The sequence below is a fragment of the Protomyctophum parallelum genome (assembly GCF_964188405.1).
Source record: "Protomyctophum parallelum genome assembly, chromosome: 14".
Classification (NCBI taxonomy): Eukaryota; Metazoa; Chordata; class Actinopteri; order Myctophiformes; family Myctophidae; genus Protomyctophum; species Protomyctophum parallelum.
The window spans coordinates 38,618,728-38,635,112 of record NC_139709.1 but is presented as its reverse complement, the minus strand read 5'-3'; the positions used below and the strand labels follow the sequence as shown (position 1 = coordinate 38,635,112).

Here is a 16,385-nt window from a genome sequence, read left to right as displayed (position 1 = left end):
GGCAGATCTGCAAGTTCAGTGTATTGAATGAGATGTGCTGTGAGTTTGCATATCTGCTATTGTCCAGCATAGGACCGTTGCACAGTGAAGTATAAACAAGGCTTTAGGATTTATAAGTCGTTTTTAGAATATAATAGAATATTCACTCCAGTGAATAGCATTTATCCATTTAGATAACTTTTTGATGTTATTTAATTACTTATTTTTACACAGAAACATAATGTGTGTCTTTACAATAACTGTAATGTAATAATAATACTAATAATGTAATGTAATAATTATTAATTAAATAACCTTATTTTATTCTGAAGGCAACCGGATGTCTTAAATTAGCTAGCTCTCAGACAGGAAGTTCTAAATTAGCTCAAAAGACGGAGCCAAACTAAAATAACAACACAAGTTACGTCCTGTCTGCACTTTCACAATAAAATGTATATAACTGACCATGAAAGCAAAGCCAAACAACCAAATAGTAAATATACTGCTCTGTTCCTGCTGTACGGCTGCATGTGTGTGTGTGTGTGTGTGTGTGTGTGTGTGTGTGTGTGTGTGTGTGCGTGTGCGTGTGTCACTGTGTGTGTGTGTGTGTGTGTGTGTGTGTGTGTGTGTGTGTGTGTGTGTGTGTGTGTGTGTGTGTGTGTGTGTGTGTGTGTGTGTGTGTGTGTGTGTGTGTGTGTGCGCGCGCGCACGTTTTTGATTGATTGAATTTCATTGAATAGTTTATTGAACATATGAATGTAACAAACAGCAACAGCAACAGAGTAGGCTACAGTCCAACACTGATCAGTTCAAAAGGGATAGCACAAAAAAAGGTCATTGCGCGCAGTCTTGTTTCCATTTAGGCCCTAGGCCTATGCAATTAATTCATAGAAGAAAATGCAATATCAATAACGACAAAAAAAATCTAAATCATTTCACGAAATGATTTAGAGTGGGGGAAAAGGAAGAGGGGGGGGGGGGGGGGGTGATCACCTGTTTAATGGGGAAGGATAAATGTCCTTGTCTCCACATTAAATTAATAGGCCTATTTGTTTGTATGACAATTACCAAAGTGATTTATTGTTTTATTAATTAATTTTTCAAATAACGATTCATCTTCACAGGTTTTATTCTGAAAGTTAAGAGAGGAAGTGTTAGGCATATGTGTCGTTATTGTGTGTAGCAGTCACAGGTGCCAATGCTTTGCCAACATTGGCAGAGGGGAGGGTGATTACTGGCACACTGTTATATTAGTGGGAGAGAGAGAATTTTTATTTAAATTTTAAATATACCCCCCTTCACAGATGTATGCAAATTATATCCTGTGGGAGGATCTGTTCTGAGAGATATGTGGGTATGGGTATACCCACCTATATCTATCACCTCAGATCCCAATCTGTTGGAAATGTTTTACTTTGAAGTGGTGTCATACATTCATAACTTTTGAACCATGAATTTAAGATATTTTACAACTTAAGGCCATATTTTCAGATCTAAAGAACCACAGAAACTCCTTTCCGCTTTTGCAGACACATATATACTGTACATGCAAATGACTACTTTTCCAATATAGCCTATGTGTCTTTTTAGATGTCCCTTCAGTGTTAACGTTTTGCCACACTATACTCTACACTACAGTCTATACAATGAAGGGCTTCCCTCCAGAGTCACCGAACCATTTAGTTTTGCCAGTGTACAAGTAAAAGGTTTTTTCTCTGTATGAGTTGTCATCAGTGTGTCTTGAGATGTCCTGGCTGTACGCTTAAACCCTTTACCGCAAACTGTACAAGTATAAGACTTTTCATCTGTATGACTCCTGAGGGGCTGTATTTTGCGTGTCTTAAGTACCAGGTCTTATTCCCTAACTTGAGTAAACTGAAGACCTGGAGGCGTGATCAATGCCATTTGGCTATTCTGAGTGGCCAAAGAGCATTGATCACGCCTCCAGGTCTTTAGTTTACTCAAGTTAGGGAATAAGACCTGGTACTTAAGACACTCAAAATACAGCCCATGTGTTGTTTCAGAGTAGGCCTACCCATTTCAACAAAGCCTTTACTACAAATGGTACAAGAAAAGTGCCTTTTCCCATGAGTCCTCATGTGTCTTTTTAGAGCACTCTTTTGACTAGCTTTTACCACAAACTCTACAAGCAAAGGGCTTTCCCCTGTATGAGTCAACATGTGCTTTTAGAGAACCAATTTGAGTAAAGCTATGTCGGCAGTGAAGTATGATTATGGATATTATAAACTAAATAAAATATTTTGTTTCACTGCTCCTGTTGGGCTAAACAGTTGCCAGAAAAGATTCAAAACAAAATTGGCAGAACGGACACCACAGAATCCCAACAATTTCACACAGATGAGGATACAGATAAGAATGTGAAGCACATATATACAAGCACTGTATGTGAATAAAGCAATAAGCCACAAGAGGTGTGAGGTTACCTTGTATTTTATAATGGCTCACCACTCCATCCTATGTGCGCGGTGGTGCTTAGAAGCCCACATGGCCAGGGTTTGTAAGGAAATCAAGTGCTTCCCTTCACTGTGTTATGCACCTGGGATCTCATAATTTATAGGGTTGACAATCACCATGGTTACTGAAGAGGTTAGCGTGATTGTTATTGTTATGTTATGTAAACACTTAACACAGGGAAAAGTCACATACTCTGTCTTTAAGTGAACATTTTGTATTTAACTGTATTTCTTATTTCTACAGTGATGAAAGATATAGGCCTATTGCGAACACAAATATTAGGGCCCGGGGTACAACAATCAATCGAATGAATCAATTTAATCAATTATAAACACATATTGATACTCAATGATTTAAGGACAAGGACACGTCGGAGATCAGTTATTTTCACTCTTTTTGCATGACATAGAGACAAAGAGATAAAAACAATTTGATGAATCAAAAAAGTAATCAATAGCATAATGATAACACTATTATTTTTGTAGCGATTATAGGCCTACTATAATCGCTACAAAAATAAACAATAGTTATTGGATTGATAGATATTGTAGATCAGCTATATTTGAATACGCAAAGAAAAATAAAAAAATAAAAAAATAAACTGTCCCTCATTTTGCTGGGGACAGCAAGTGATAGACAGGCGGACGAGAGAGAGAGAGAGAGAATGGAGGAAGTAATAAATCCCAACACATTTTTAAATTAACTTGTTTTTTATTCACATTTCAGGCATTGCTAACAGTGTCAGTGTGTCTGTCTGTCTGTCTGTACGTACATTCAACTCTGAATGGCCGATCTCTCAACACATATCAACATAATAATAATAATAATAATAACAATAATAATAATAATAATAATAAACAAAAGCAGCATTTTCTCTCAATTTCTTTTTTTTTAAACAAAAAAGTCATATCTCCCATAATCATTCTCATCACCCTCATCCTCATCTCAGTTTTTACCTGAATGTAACCATCTGATCATCAATATAAAATAAACATAAACAAACCACATTAAACACTTAAAACCCCATACGGTTGAACGGAGTCCCCATAGCCCCCGTCTTTTCTGTTTTCCGTTATTGTGGTGAAAGCATTTTCCTGAAAATAGCCGATCGACAGATCTGCTATGTTCAGAGAAAGCGTTCCCCACAATGAGGATGCTGGGGTTTGAGAGTGGATGAACAAGAAAACCATGTCTTCATCTTGGTATCATCGTCATCGTCATCGTCATCATCATCGTCCGTGTCAGACGGCACTCAATAAAACAATAAAGTATACAAATGAAAACATAGGTGACTCAAGCATTTTAAATGGAATAGAACGGTAATTGGTTTATAATGGGCGCATGTCTGTGTTTGCGTGGGTGTGTGTGTGTCTGTGTGAAACAGTAGTTCTCAACCTGTGGGCCACGAGGGTATTGTATTTTTGTAATGTTGTGGTCTTTCCAGACAGCTACAGTATTGTGCTACAGCAAGACAAACTCCCAAGTCTCAAACCCCAGAACAGCATTAGCTGATGTTAACCGTATTAGCGTATTTGTGCGATAGCTCACAACATTTTGGTATGCCCAGCTGGGTATAGTCTCATACAGTGGTTCCCAAACCTTTTAGCATGTGACCCAAAAGAGAAATTTGGGTCTCCCCGGGACCCAAACTTATGAAAATTGCAGATCTACAAGCTCACAACGTATCGCTTTGTGCCTCGTTGTGAGCTTGTAGATCGGCTATTTACACTACTACTTAAACATTTGTTTTCTAATTTCTGGAATTTCTCAGATTTTTCTTTGATTTATTCATGCCTGAAAAAGGTCATACTTCAATGAAACAAAATCATTGAAATTGTGTATCCTGTTCATTTCCTAACTAGAAAACTATGTCAAATGTACATAAAAAAGCAAGGACTTGACCATGGCATGCAGCGGAAGTTTTTTGTTTTTGTTTTGGAAGGTAGGCTATAACTGTTTTTAGATAAATACTTTTGCATATAAAGTTATTTTTTTATGAGGTGTGCCACTGGTGTATGCGGATTGCGGGGTGAGTTTGTAGTCAATGATGACACCATAGTGTTTGTTTGTCCCCCATGCATGACCCATTTAGCAGCACGCCCACAGTGCTAACTAACATTGGCTAGCGTTAGCTTGTGAACTTGTATTTGACATTAGCCTCGGTCCCAGCCTTATTGATCTGCAAAAAGAGAAAAGCTTGGTCACAACCTAAGGCAGAATGTCTAGCAGGGCTTCCAGTGTTTGAACTTCCCTGTAAGTTGTCATGTTTCCGCTTCCAAATTCCAGCACTAGACAATCACCAGTGTAGGTCTTTCCCAGCGTGATTTTACATAGGATATTAGCCACCTCTTTAGTTGAACGACTGATTGGACTGGCCTAGGTAACCAACTGGATTCAAACCCTATGGTCTTCCAAACATCCAACCACTATAAACAAGGCTTAAAGGTGCTGTAAGTGATATTTGTTTGTTTGTTAAAACAAACAAAAAATGTATTGTTAAAAATGTAAGCTCTACATTCTTCATTAATCATAGCTACAGTCTAGTGTTTGTCCAGTAACAGGGTTCTCTCTGTCTCTCCAGCTCTTTAGTAAACAGAACATACATTATAAGATGGGTTAAAAATATGCAATCAGGAGAGAGAACTCATCCATTCGTCAGCTTCAATTTTATATTGTTTCAATTACAACCTTGTCTGCTCGTTTTGTTCGTGTCATCACTTACAATTTTACTTTTTTATATATGCTGTATCTGTTTCTCTCTCCGGATAGGATGAAATTAGTATCCCAACCCGAATATATATTCTATGATAATTAAAGACATGTAGAGACAGGGGGGGACTAACTATTTTAACAAAGAATATCACTTACGACATATTTCAATATCTGCTACATCTGGTAAAAATGCCTAAATTGTAAATTGCAATTCTACATTGTATATCTAAGGTTAAACCTGGAAACGTGGGCTTTATGGGATTACCCTTACAAAAAAAATGACTTGGAAAAAGGATTTAGCCGCCTGCACCAGAGGAGATATGGAGTACAGAGAATAGTGTCCTTAGCAGTGATTTATGTCACAAAGGCCTCCGGGTATAAGGATCGGTGTGCTCTCCCCATAGTTCTCTTTCCCGCCAGCAGGTGGGGGTGTTGGTCTTCTAATGCTATTCCTCAGACCACCATTACCTTACAATGCAGTAGTTCTCAAAACTTTTTCAAAGGACCACTTCAGCCATTTTCAACCAATCTTCATATAATTGGCCCTGACTCATTTTAATATGGTACCATTCTACTACTCCATCTGTGTCTCAGAGGAGGGTTGCGTGTGGACTGTTCAGAAACCCGCCTTCCAGTGACATCATTGGTAGGTTTGGTCATTTCAAGCTTTATTTTTTGTTTTATTAATAATATGAATGCAAGAACAATGGGTTCTATTACATCTTGAAAACTTTCCAGGAATAGAAAGCCAGCTAGCTGTTTCTATTAGCTTGGATACCCCATTGATGTTGTCACTGGTAGGCAGATTTCTGAACTTGTCCACAGGCCTATGAGACACAAGAGTGAATAGGCAAAAATGCTACCATTATGATGACCATGAAAATAGGTGATCCCCCAATAACTCTGTACAAATGGAACCATATGGATCCATTTGGTTCCATTTGTACGCTCTCAGATTTATTGACCTAAAGAGGTCAATTTTGAACCCCCTCTCAAGGAAACACAAAGGCGTCTGGGTATCGGTGTGCTTTTCTCGCAGCAGTTCTCTTTCCCACCAGAAGGTGGGGCTGTTAGTCTTCTAATGCTACTATACTCCCTCTCCCTCTATTGGAAGCTCTCCATTATAGAAGGCTGTCTCTCTCTCTCTGGTAGAGTGAGGTTACAGTAACACTGTCACTGTCACTGTTTTCAATAATTAATTTTTTTTTAAAGTCTAAAAATGGGTCACCAAAAAGCAAACCCCTCAAAAAAGGAAGAAAAAAATCAAGTATTCCTTAATAGCCTGCCTTTTGAAAACATGGACCAGTTTATTTTCGTGTCCGGCATTCGTTTTTTCAGCCAGACGTGCATCAGTGGCGTGCCGCCATCTCCACGCCAAAAAAGAAGCTGGTTTCAAATGGGCTGACCTCCCCTCCTCTGCCTCCTCGAACCCTTTCATCTGCTGGTAGCTCTCAGTGGGACCGCCTGGTCCCAGGTACTTCTGAAAAGGTGGAAAGTAAAACGAATTAAATACATTTAACTAACTAGTGTACTTGAGTATGTAAATGTTTTTGACACTTTATACTTCTATTCCACTATATCTCACAGTGAAATATTACATTAAGTGAAGATTTTAAGAAAAGAATCTGCGTACTTGTGTGGTGGCTGGTACAGACATGCAAACACACAAAGTCAGATGTAGAAGCGGCTGATACCACTTAAAATTACAGTCAGTTAATTATAGTCAGGTAAATAGTTGTGTTGCAATCACTTGCAGCTGTTTTGCCATGCATACTGTACATGTATACATACTGTACATGTATACATACTGTACACACACACACACACACACACACACACACACACACACACACACACACACACACACACACACACACACACACATACACACACACACACACACAAAGTTGAACGTAGAACATGTGCGTACTAGCTCACAGCAGTGTGGTTGCATGGTGGCTTGTGCAGGACGTCAGGGTCATTGGTACTGCAGGTAGTTCTTGAGGGACTGGGGCAGAGGCAGGCGCTCGATCTCCTGGAGACGCTCCCGACCCAGCGCCACACGTGCAGCACGCCTACACAGGTCCATGAGAGGTAGAGGCTCCGCTGGAGAGAGAGAGAGACAGAGAGAGAGAGAGAACATCATTCATTTCGTCGACTAAGACTATGACGAAAGTTGTTCGTCATCCAGATAAGGATGATTTAATTTTATGATGATCCTGGGGGGTGCATACTTAGTTTAGACTAGTCAGTGGTTAGACATGGGTTAAGGTTAGGTTTAGGTGTGCTGCCCCGTGGAGCTGGTGGTGCATGTTTTTAGTTAGACATACCAACAGTCAGACACACCATTAGTCAGATACCCTCCCCAAACCCTAACCTAAACCTAATCTCACAGGACGCCACAGGTGATTTTTAACCCGCAGCACGGATTAGTTTGACTAGGGTACAGTACGTTGTTCAGACTAGTCACAACCCACCTCATCCCCTAACCTAACCATAACCGCAAACACGGGAGCAGACTCATATATCCAAAACTGTTACCTTTCATGATTCAAGCTTTCGGCTTATGGTTAAATAATGGCAAGTTCATAATGATAAAATTACTCTTGATTTAATACAAAAGCACGTCTCTCTCTCTCTGTGTGTGTGTGTGTGTGTGTGTGTGTGTATGTGTGTGTGTGTGTGTGTGCGTGCATGCATACGTGCGTGTGAGTTTAACCTTGAGCCCAGCGGTAGCAGCAAAGGTACAGAGACAGATGAACAGCAGGTACAGTCAGTCTCTCATGTGTCAACACCTTGTGCATGCACAAATGCACACACACACACACACACACACACACACACACACACACACACACACACACACACACACACACACACACACACACACACACACACACACACACACACACACACACACACACACACACACACACACACACACACACACACACACACACACACACAGGAAAGCACATAAGCAGGCATAGTGCTGTATCAAATCGTCTCTGTCGGATGGAAACCTTGTTTGTCCAAAACTGTTAACTTCCAGGATTCAAATTGAAATGCAGCAAAAGTAGCAGATCATTGAGCAATGAGCAGAGCTCCTTCGTGTCCCGTGCAGAGCTTGCACTACTTGCTTGTGATGCTGTAGTGAGATCATCATAGTAGGGCGTTGTTTTACAAAAAAAACAGAAAGTTAGAATATGGAGATAAGAGGTTTCTGCCTGACAGCAACAAAATGGGTGGTCTTTATGCTCAAGGCTTGCTGTGTGTATATGTCAGGTTGCTGCCATATCAATACTTGATTTTCAAACTTACAGTATAAGACACGCACGCACACACCCACACACGGATTGTGTGTGTGCCGTGTGTTAATGTAGACACACACACACACACACACACACACACACACACACACACACACACACACACACACACACACACACACACACACACACACACACACACACACACACACACACACACACACACACACACACACACACACACACACACTGTATACATTAATATAACTGCACAACATACAAACAATCGTGGTGTACATATATGTATGTGTGTGTGTGTGTGTGTGTGTGTGTGTGTGTGTGTGTGTGTGTGTTTGTGTGTGTGTATGTGTGTGTGTGAGGGTGTGTGTGTGTGTGTGTGTGTGTGAATAAAGTAGCATTTATCTTGAGCCTGGCTAGAGAAGAATTCCTGACCAAATTCTGTTTATATCATGTATGTAAATATGGGGTCCGTCATGTCAGACTGGCTGCCAGGGTGATTAGCCAGAGCGACTGAGTAACCATGACGACTTAACATTAACAAACCTGGATGCCAGGAAAGCAATTATATTAACAGTGCTCATACATTATGAACTTTTGTTTTGGATTGATCCATTCGAGAGACTGCTAACGGTTCACAAGACATGCAACGACCGTCGATGATGTGCGAAGAACTGAAACCAAAAGTGTTGGCTATTTTACCAGCGACCGCCAACGGACAGTCTGCTGGGCTGCATGGCGAGGGCCGGCCGGACGACTGCACCCTGAGTGCCACGGCCGAGGCCCTGAAGGCTGGCGGCGTGGTGGCGCTGCCCACCGACACAGTCTACGGCCTGGCGTGTCTGGCCCGCGACACACAGGCCGTCGACAACATGTACGGCGTCAAGGCACGTGACGGACGTAAGCCGCTGGCCGTCTGCGTGGCCGCGACGCGGGACATTTACGACTTCTGTAAGGTGGAGGTGGAGGAAGCGGAGCTACTGGACGTCCTGCTGCCCGGTCCGCTCACACTGCTGTTTGAGCGCTCGGACGCGCTCCCTGCACACCTTAACCCTTTCACGCCGCTGGTGGGCGTACGTGTCCCGAAGACCCGGACCACGGCTTCCTGAGACGCCTCTGCTGGATGTGCGGCGAGCCGCTGGCGCTCACCAGCGCCAACGCCATCGGGCACCCCAGCACCGTGGCTGCGCACGAGTTCCAGGACCTGTGGCCTAGGCTGGCTGTGGTGGTAGACGGCGGGCCAATAGGAGACCAGAGCCGGCTGGGGTCAACGGTGGTCGACCTATCGGTGCACGGCACATACAACGTTGTCAGGCGTGGACGCGCATTCTCCTCTACGGTGGATCTGTTGGAGCGTAAATACGGACTATTGAGGATCTAGGCCCTAGATCCTAGATTCTAGGGGACTAGTGAGGACCTAACAGCCAGTCTATCTGTCTGTCACATCCTGAAATATGACCTGCATTACCTCTGTCTGTCTCATCCTGAAACATTACCTCCTAACAGCCTGTCTGCCTGTCTCACCCTGGTAAATGTAGGAAAGTAACTGGCTGACATCATAAAACAACATGACGCAAGGACAGGTCTAAAAATAAGAGTCGGAGAGAGCGAGGGAGAGAATACTATCTTGAGTGCTTGTTGCTGCATGATAGCTGCAGTTATGTGTAATGTCAGGTCTGTCTCCCATTTTTCTCTGCATGTCTGACAGGCTCCGGGTGATCTGATACCAAATGCATTATGGGTAATGTAGTTATAGATTAAGTCATTTATGGATATTAGTATTCGCTGCATGTGCGTCTCTCTCTCTCGTCTATTCATGTACTAATAAAGATACAAAATTACAATTTAGCCTCTCTCTGGCTGAAAGCCATGCTCGCTCGACCAGTAACAGTGCTTTTTCTCTCTTTCCTGTCTTTTCATGACACTATACTTTATACCAAAAGTACAAAGTACTCATGAAGCAGAATGTTCAAATGTCTCTCTCTCTCTCTCTCTCTCTCTCTCTCATTAGCAGGCAGCAGGCACAGCACTGCTGCCTCCCTCTGTTTCTGGCACCCCCTACTGGTACTAATAAATCATATACGCGTGCTCATGACCACTGATACATAGATAGATGCTGGTTGTAGGAGTGGTTGCACCACTCAAAAAGGGGGACTCGGCAAATCATCACGTCACGGCTAATCTTCTACAGCGCAGGAGATTAGCTGTGACAGTGCTGTTGACAGGGGAGGGCTGGGGACACTGTGACATGACATGACAGATGCAATGAGGAGCGATGTGACAGGCCATGATGTGACACTGCATTTATGATGTGTTTGATTGGCCAGCACGCACACGCGTGCGCACACATACGTACGCACAAACCTGACAGGATTGAGACTACTGTTGAGTCACCATGTTTAGACAGACAGACAGACAGACAGACAGACAGACAGACAGACAGACAGACAGACGTTTAACCACTTAAAGGCAGAGTATCACGCTGGCATCTACTTTAATTATGACAAAGTTGTCAAAAATGCAACTATAAGGCCTGTTCAATGTTAGTGTGAAGTCGGAGTGGACTAGTGGCCACTACTCTGAAAAATCCCTCCCAATGCGTCAGAGAGGGCCGACCCAAAACAGCGTGTCATGGTGAGCTTCTATTCTACGTCGTCCCATAGAAACCCACTGTAAAAGCCCTTTGGAATTTCACTATTTTAGCGTCTTTATAATGAAGTAAATAAATAACCTTTTTGATTAACATGACCAATGACATGTCTGCTATACACTCCATAGGAAAACAGAGCTTGTACTGGCTTGGGGGCGTGTCCATCGCAACCAGGCTGTTTCAGCCAGCGGACTCACGGCGGATCAGCAGTCCAAGATGAATGGTGTTCTCTGGGTGTAACTAGTGACATTACTCAGTGTCTTATGGAGGTTTTTTTACTCCGTATCTCACTCTATTCTTGTGTTTGTGTGTGGCTGGAACAACAGTGACACTACATTCGATTACTAGTGGACAGGACAGGTAGAGGTAGACTATTATGTTTTTCATTTTATTTTTTATTGGAATGAGAGTTAGCGAAAGAAAAACTTTACGCTGTGCAGCACTGCAGACTGCAGTGACAGCCTGATTTGTGACGGTCGGGCAGCACAATGTGTGATGATGATGAGTCTGACATTCTGTCTGCTGCTTGACGAAAAGCAGAATAAAATACAGAATGGTATCGCAAACTGACGTGACATCATGATCCAAGTGGGGAGGATTGTGTGAAGTAGGCTACTGTCACCCCGCGGCCGGTTGTGTGAAGGGTGATCAACGAACCCTGATCAGCATGGCCATATGGATTGATTATAGATAATTCCGAGCAGAATAATTCATTCATGTAGCCTAAACATACAGTTATGGATGACATATTTGTCATCCATAACTGTATGTTTAGGCTACATGTATTAATTATTGTTGCAGCAAACTCAAAGCATCGTTAGGCTATATTACTTTTATGCACAAAGTTATTCTGCCTGTTAATTTATGTACATTTTCCAGCCAGAGACCAACCATGGCAACCAACCATATGACAATTCATTATAAGTGTTATGTTGATTTTCCTTTTGATCTGAATATTAATTGATTTACACTACAGCCAAATAACACCCTCTAAACAAGAATATATTATGATATATTAAGTATTTTTTCTGATTCATCATCATAGCAGTTTTTGAATTGACCTGCACCTTCTAACTGTACCCATTCTGTGAATAAAAATGTCAATCAATCAATCAATCAATCAATCAATCAATCAATCAATCAATCAATCAATCAATCAATCAATCGTGACCTGAACATTGTCCATAGCTTTGTTGTGTTCACAACAAACTGTGAAATTGCTCCATAGGTTCATGCAGGCTACTATACTTTGGACTTATAACTGCAACTCTGCCTAAATCTTTTATCTTTTCTAAATAGTTTTTTTAACTGGACATCCTTATGGGGTCTTTGATAGATATGCATCATCATCTTTTTAAGGAAATGTCCCTGCTTCCCACCCTTTAACACTTAAACCATATTATACTCCGTTGACTGGGGTCCCGCAGGGGGGTCTGTACTTCTACGCCTCGCCTCTCCTTCCTCTCTCTCTCTCTCTCTCTCTCTCTCTCTTTATCCTCAAGGTCGGCACGTTTCATCTGCACTAGAATGCTTACGGTACGTACCGTACCTACATAGACTACCTACCTACATCCATAACTAGTTTATAGCTAAGTCACACAAACACACACACACACACACACACACACACACACACACACACAAACACACACACACACACACACACACACACACACACACACACACACACACACACACACACACACACACACACACACACACACACACACACACACACACACACACACACACACACACACACAGGTCCTGGGGGTGTAATCAAAGAATTTGTGTTGAAACGGAAACACAGCTCAATACCGCAACCTCTGTATAGTGACCTCTGTACAACCCCCCCCCCCCCCCCCTAAACACAACACACCCTCACTCAGTCAGTTTCATTGGGCTCCACAGGGATCAGCTGTTGACAGATCTTGTGACAGAAACAAGCGACCAGGTCTACGAAAACAAGCCCCAAAAAAGGAGTGACCAGTTTGACCGCTTTTAAAAATAGCAGATCTACAACAAGCTCTTGAATATTTTGGAAACATTTTAACCACACAAATCTTGTGAGGGGGGATGCCTGGCACAACATAAGTTTCAGATGCGGGGGTCTGTGGACAAATACATATGAATTTGGGGGTCCTTGACCACATTTTAGAAGCAAGCCAGAAAAACACAAACAGCAACTACCAATATTTACCCAAAGTCACTTATAAAAAGCAGACATGGCAACACTGCCATCGACCTGTGGCCGTGCAGCCTTAACATGAATTACACACACTGAGCGTGCAGGCTGTACATGTACACCAGGGGTGGGCAACTTTGACGATGGAGAGGGCCATCATATTTCCACACTCACTCCATAGGGCCATATATTACTGTCGTAGCAAAAATAGCAGATCTACAAGCTCAAAACGTGTCGCGCTGCGCGTTTTGATCAGCTATTTTTGCAATATTCTAATTGAAATCCTGAAAATTAACATTTTTATGTCATGTCAATTGTCAAATGCCTTTAATTATACTTGTGTTGAGCAATGAGCTACTAATTCAAGTAATTAAAGCGGGTCATGTTTCCATGTTGTGGAATTGTAACAGCTGAAACCAATAATATATCAGTATTCTGACATTAACCTGAGGGCCACATTAGGTGAAGGTGGGGGCCGCATGTGGCCCCCGGGCCGCCAGTTGCCCACCCCTGATGTACACCATTGATTCCCACCCACCCACACACGCACGCACGCACATATGTTATACGAGTGTGCGTAAATCATAGACTGTAAAAAATATGGACAAAGCGTTCCCCGGGTCTAACATGAACGTAAAATGAAGCCTGTCAGTCCTTGAATTGTAAGTCACCATCTTTATAGATCCGTTTGGGCCCAGCTGGCCCATTGGCTGGCCCAGACAACGAGGCGGGACTTCCCCCCTTCTTCTTCGTTGGTTTTTATTTTGACTCGAGTGGGTGGGTGATCCCGTTCATAGACTGTAACGGTAGCCACGCCCCTCAGAACATGCACGACTTTATGGTAAAAATATATATAAATGGGACCATAGTTTTCCAAAAAGAATATTATGACATTAGAAATGAGACTTTAAACTATTGACTGGAAGCAAAAAGTATTCATGACCATGTTTATTAAGGTAATACAGTCTAGGTGAAGTTGGGCCCAAATACATGGACTTCTATGGGGCTATGGGTTTTTTTGGGCCCAATGACAGCGCCACAACAGGCCATTATATGAACTTTCAGGAAATCCCGATTTCCTTGTGGCTTCACAAAATATCTGTCTGACTGCCCCCCTGGCGTAAATACATAATATCGATTATGTGGGTGCGACACTTGTGAGCACACACACGCACACACGTGCGCACAAATGTGTACATGCGTGCGCACACTCCTATAAATGGTTCATACAAAAGCACAAAATCTCTCTCGTTTAATACATAGCCTATTGAAACAAAGTAAAGTATCAACAAGAGCATGTCTAAACTATACATTGGATCCATTGGATTTCCTGAAAAGTAGGCTACCAGTCTTGTCGAGGTACAGCCACCATAGCCTGATCTATCCATCAGAGGCATGTGAAGATAATTGCACAGACAGCACTGAGCTGACTTTGTAAAGCCGATACGTCCTGGATTATTTTTTAATAAAATGCAAAGCATCGATTCTGCACTCCCAGAAATAAATAAAATAACCAGCGGCCAACTCTGAGCCAAGAGTAAACAGATATTGTTTATGTCAGGCAGAAACCTTAATTGTATTTCCATGTTTCAAATGTTTACGTTTTCCCCCAGAAATTATTGAATGTCTTCACAAAAAATAGTGAAGTCGTTATGCTGTTTTGTATTATTTCCTCTCCACACACATCTCTGTGTGTTGTCATTGCTGTTGTGTCCTACTGACTTGGTGAGGAGTCTCCTTTGTGTCTCCATACTGTACTGCTGGTCATCAAATGACTGGCTTAGGAATGCGACATTTCTCATTTTACACACTGGTGCACTGACAACTACCTAGAGTTGAATATGGACAAAACCATATGAACTGGTCATTGAAACAAACAACCCACACTGGACTTAACTCACTCCTCATTAATGATAAAACAGTAGAACAGGTTGACAGTTTCACATTATCTTGGACTCACTCTGGAAAATAGACTTCAAAATCAACCCTATTAAATCTATTCACATTTTCAGCAAAGACTCCATATAATCCGTAAGTTATCTGTTGCCTCTCATCTTCTGTAATTATTGTACAAAAGCATGATTCAACCTGGGGCCTGTTTCACGAAACTTGGATTAACTAATCCAGGATTTAGGCCAAAACCAGGCTTTTTCAATCCTGGTCTTTACAGCCTGGTTTACTCCGTTCCACTAAAGCCAAGCGAGGCTCAGCATTGGCGGATTTGGCGAGCCGGGATCAGCAAGCCTGGCTGAATAGATAGCCTGACTTTTTGTCTCTAGACCCTTTCTGTAGAACACAGATTTACTGATCCTTCTTCTTCATGCGGTATTATGGCAGTTTGCATCCTTAATAGTTGCATTACTGCTCCCTTTTGTATATCTCAGTATCTTTACTAATCTATTCAAGACTTACTGATACAAGGACTTAAGCTTCTAAAATAAATACTGCTGCTGTAATTAAAGAGAGAACATACTCTCAATAGTGGATAGACTGAATGATTAACTACCCCAAAAATATAGTTTACATTTTACCACTACTATTAACTTAAAACAGAATTCTTAATATTGTAAGCATAATGATATTGTCGCATTGTGATATTTGGCCATAACTCCCTCCTCTGAGGGAGCTACCTTTGGGGAAGGGGGTTGTTGTCCAGACGGGCCAGACTGGTGAACTGTGGGTCATGGGTTCAATATAGTGGGTGAAACGTTACAATGGTAATATGTTGTAAAACAATGAGTAATGGTAATATTTAGTGGTTTTCACTTTTACAAAAAAATATATATAATATAATATAATACTTATTCTTAACCGTGCACTTGCACGACATCAAACCTATTCTGGGGAACATTCACCAAAAGCAGCTGATCTACAAGCTCACAAGCTGTCATGATGTTGTGCAGCCTATATATTTTGGTTATTTGATTTTATATAGTGCTTAAATTAGTCCTTTAATGCAGACCGATACAAATAAGGCAACATAAACCCATAATAATTGAATAAGTCTGGAAAACATAATTGGTTTGTGATCTTTATATTTCTAAAACTATGAAACATTTCAAAGATTCCTTTTCAGGCAAACATGTCCACCGTAAGA

The 16,385-nt window shown here is 41.8% G+C and overlaps 1 protein-coding gene and 1 pseudogene across 2 annotated transcripts in view; one reads left to right on the top strand and one right to left on the bottom strand.

Moving 5' to 3' along the window:
- Positions 1-5,927: 5,927 nt before the first annotated feature.
- LOC310870276 (SPRY domain-containing SOCS box protein 4-like) overlaps positions 5,928-16,385 on the bottom strand; it is a 23,558-nt gene continuing 13,100 nt past the window's right edge. The window contains exons 4-5 of the mRNA XM_083781435.1: positions 7,097-7,272; positions 5,928-6,646 (exon numbers count right to left, since the gene is read on the bottom strand). Of these exons, the coding sequence (XP_083637561.1) occupies positions 7,145-7,272 (128 nt within the window). The 3' untranslated portion in view covers positions 5,928-6,646; positions 7,097-7,144. The remainder of the gene's footprint in view (positions 6,647-7,096; positions 7,273-16,385) is intronic.
- Positions 9,116-9,834, top strand: LOC310870548 (threonylcarbamoyl-AMP synthase-like; annotated as a pseudogene). Its single transcript has one exon. The product of its transcript is annotated as a threonylcarbamoyl-AMP synthase-like (transcript).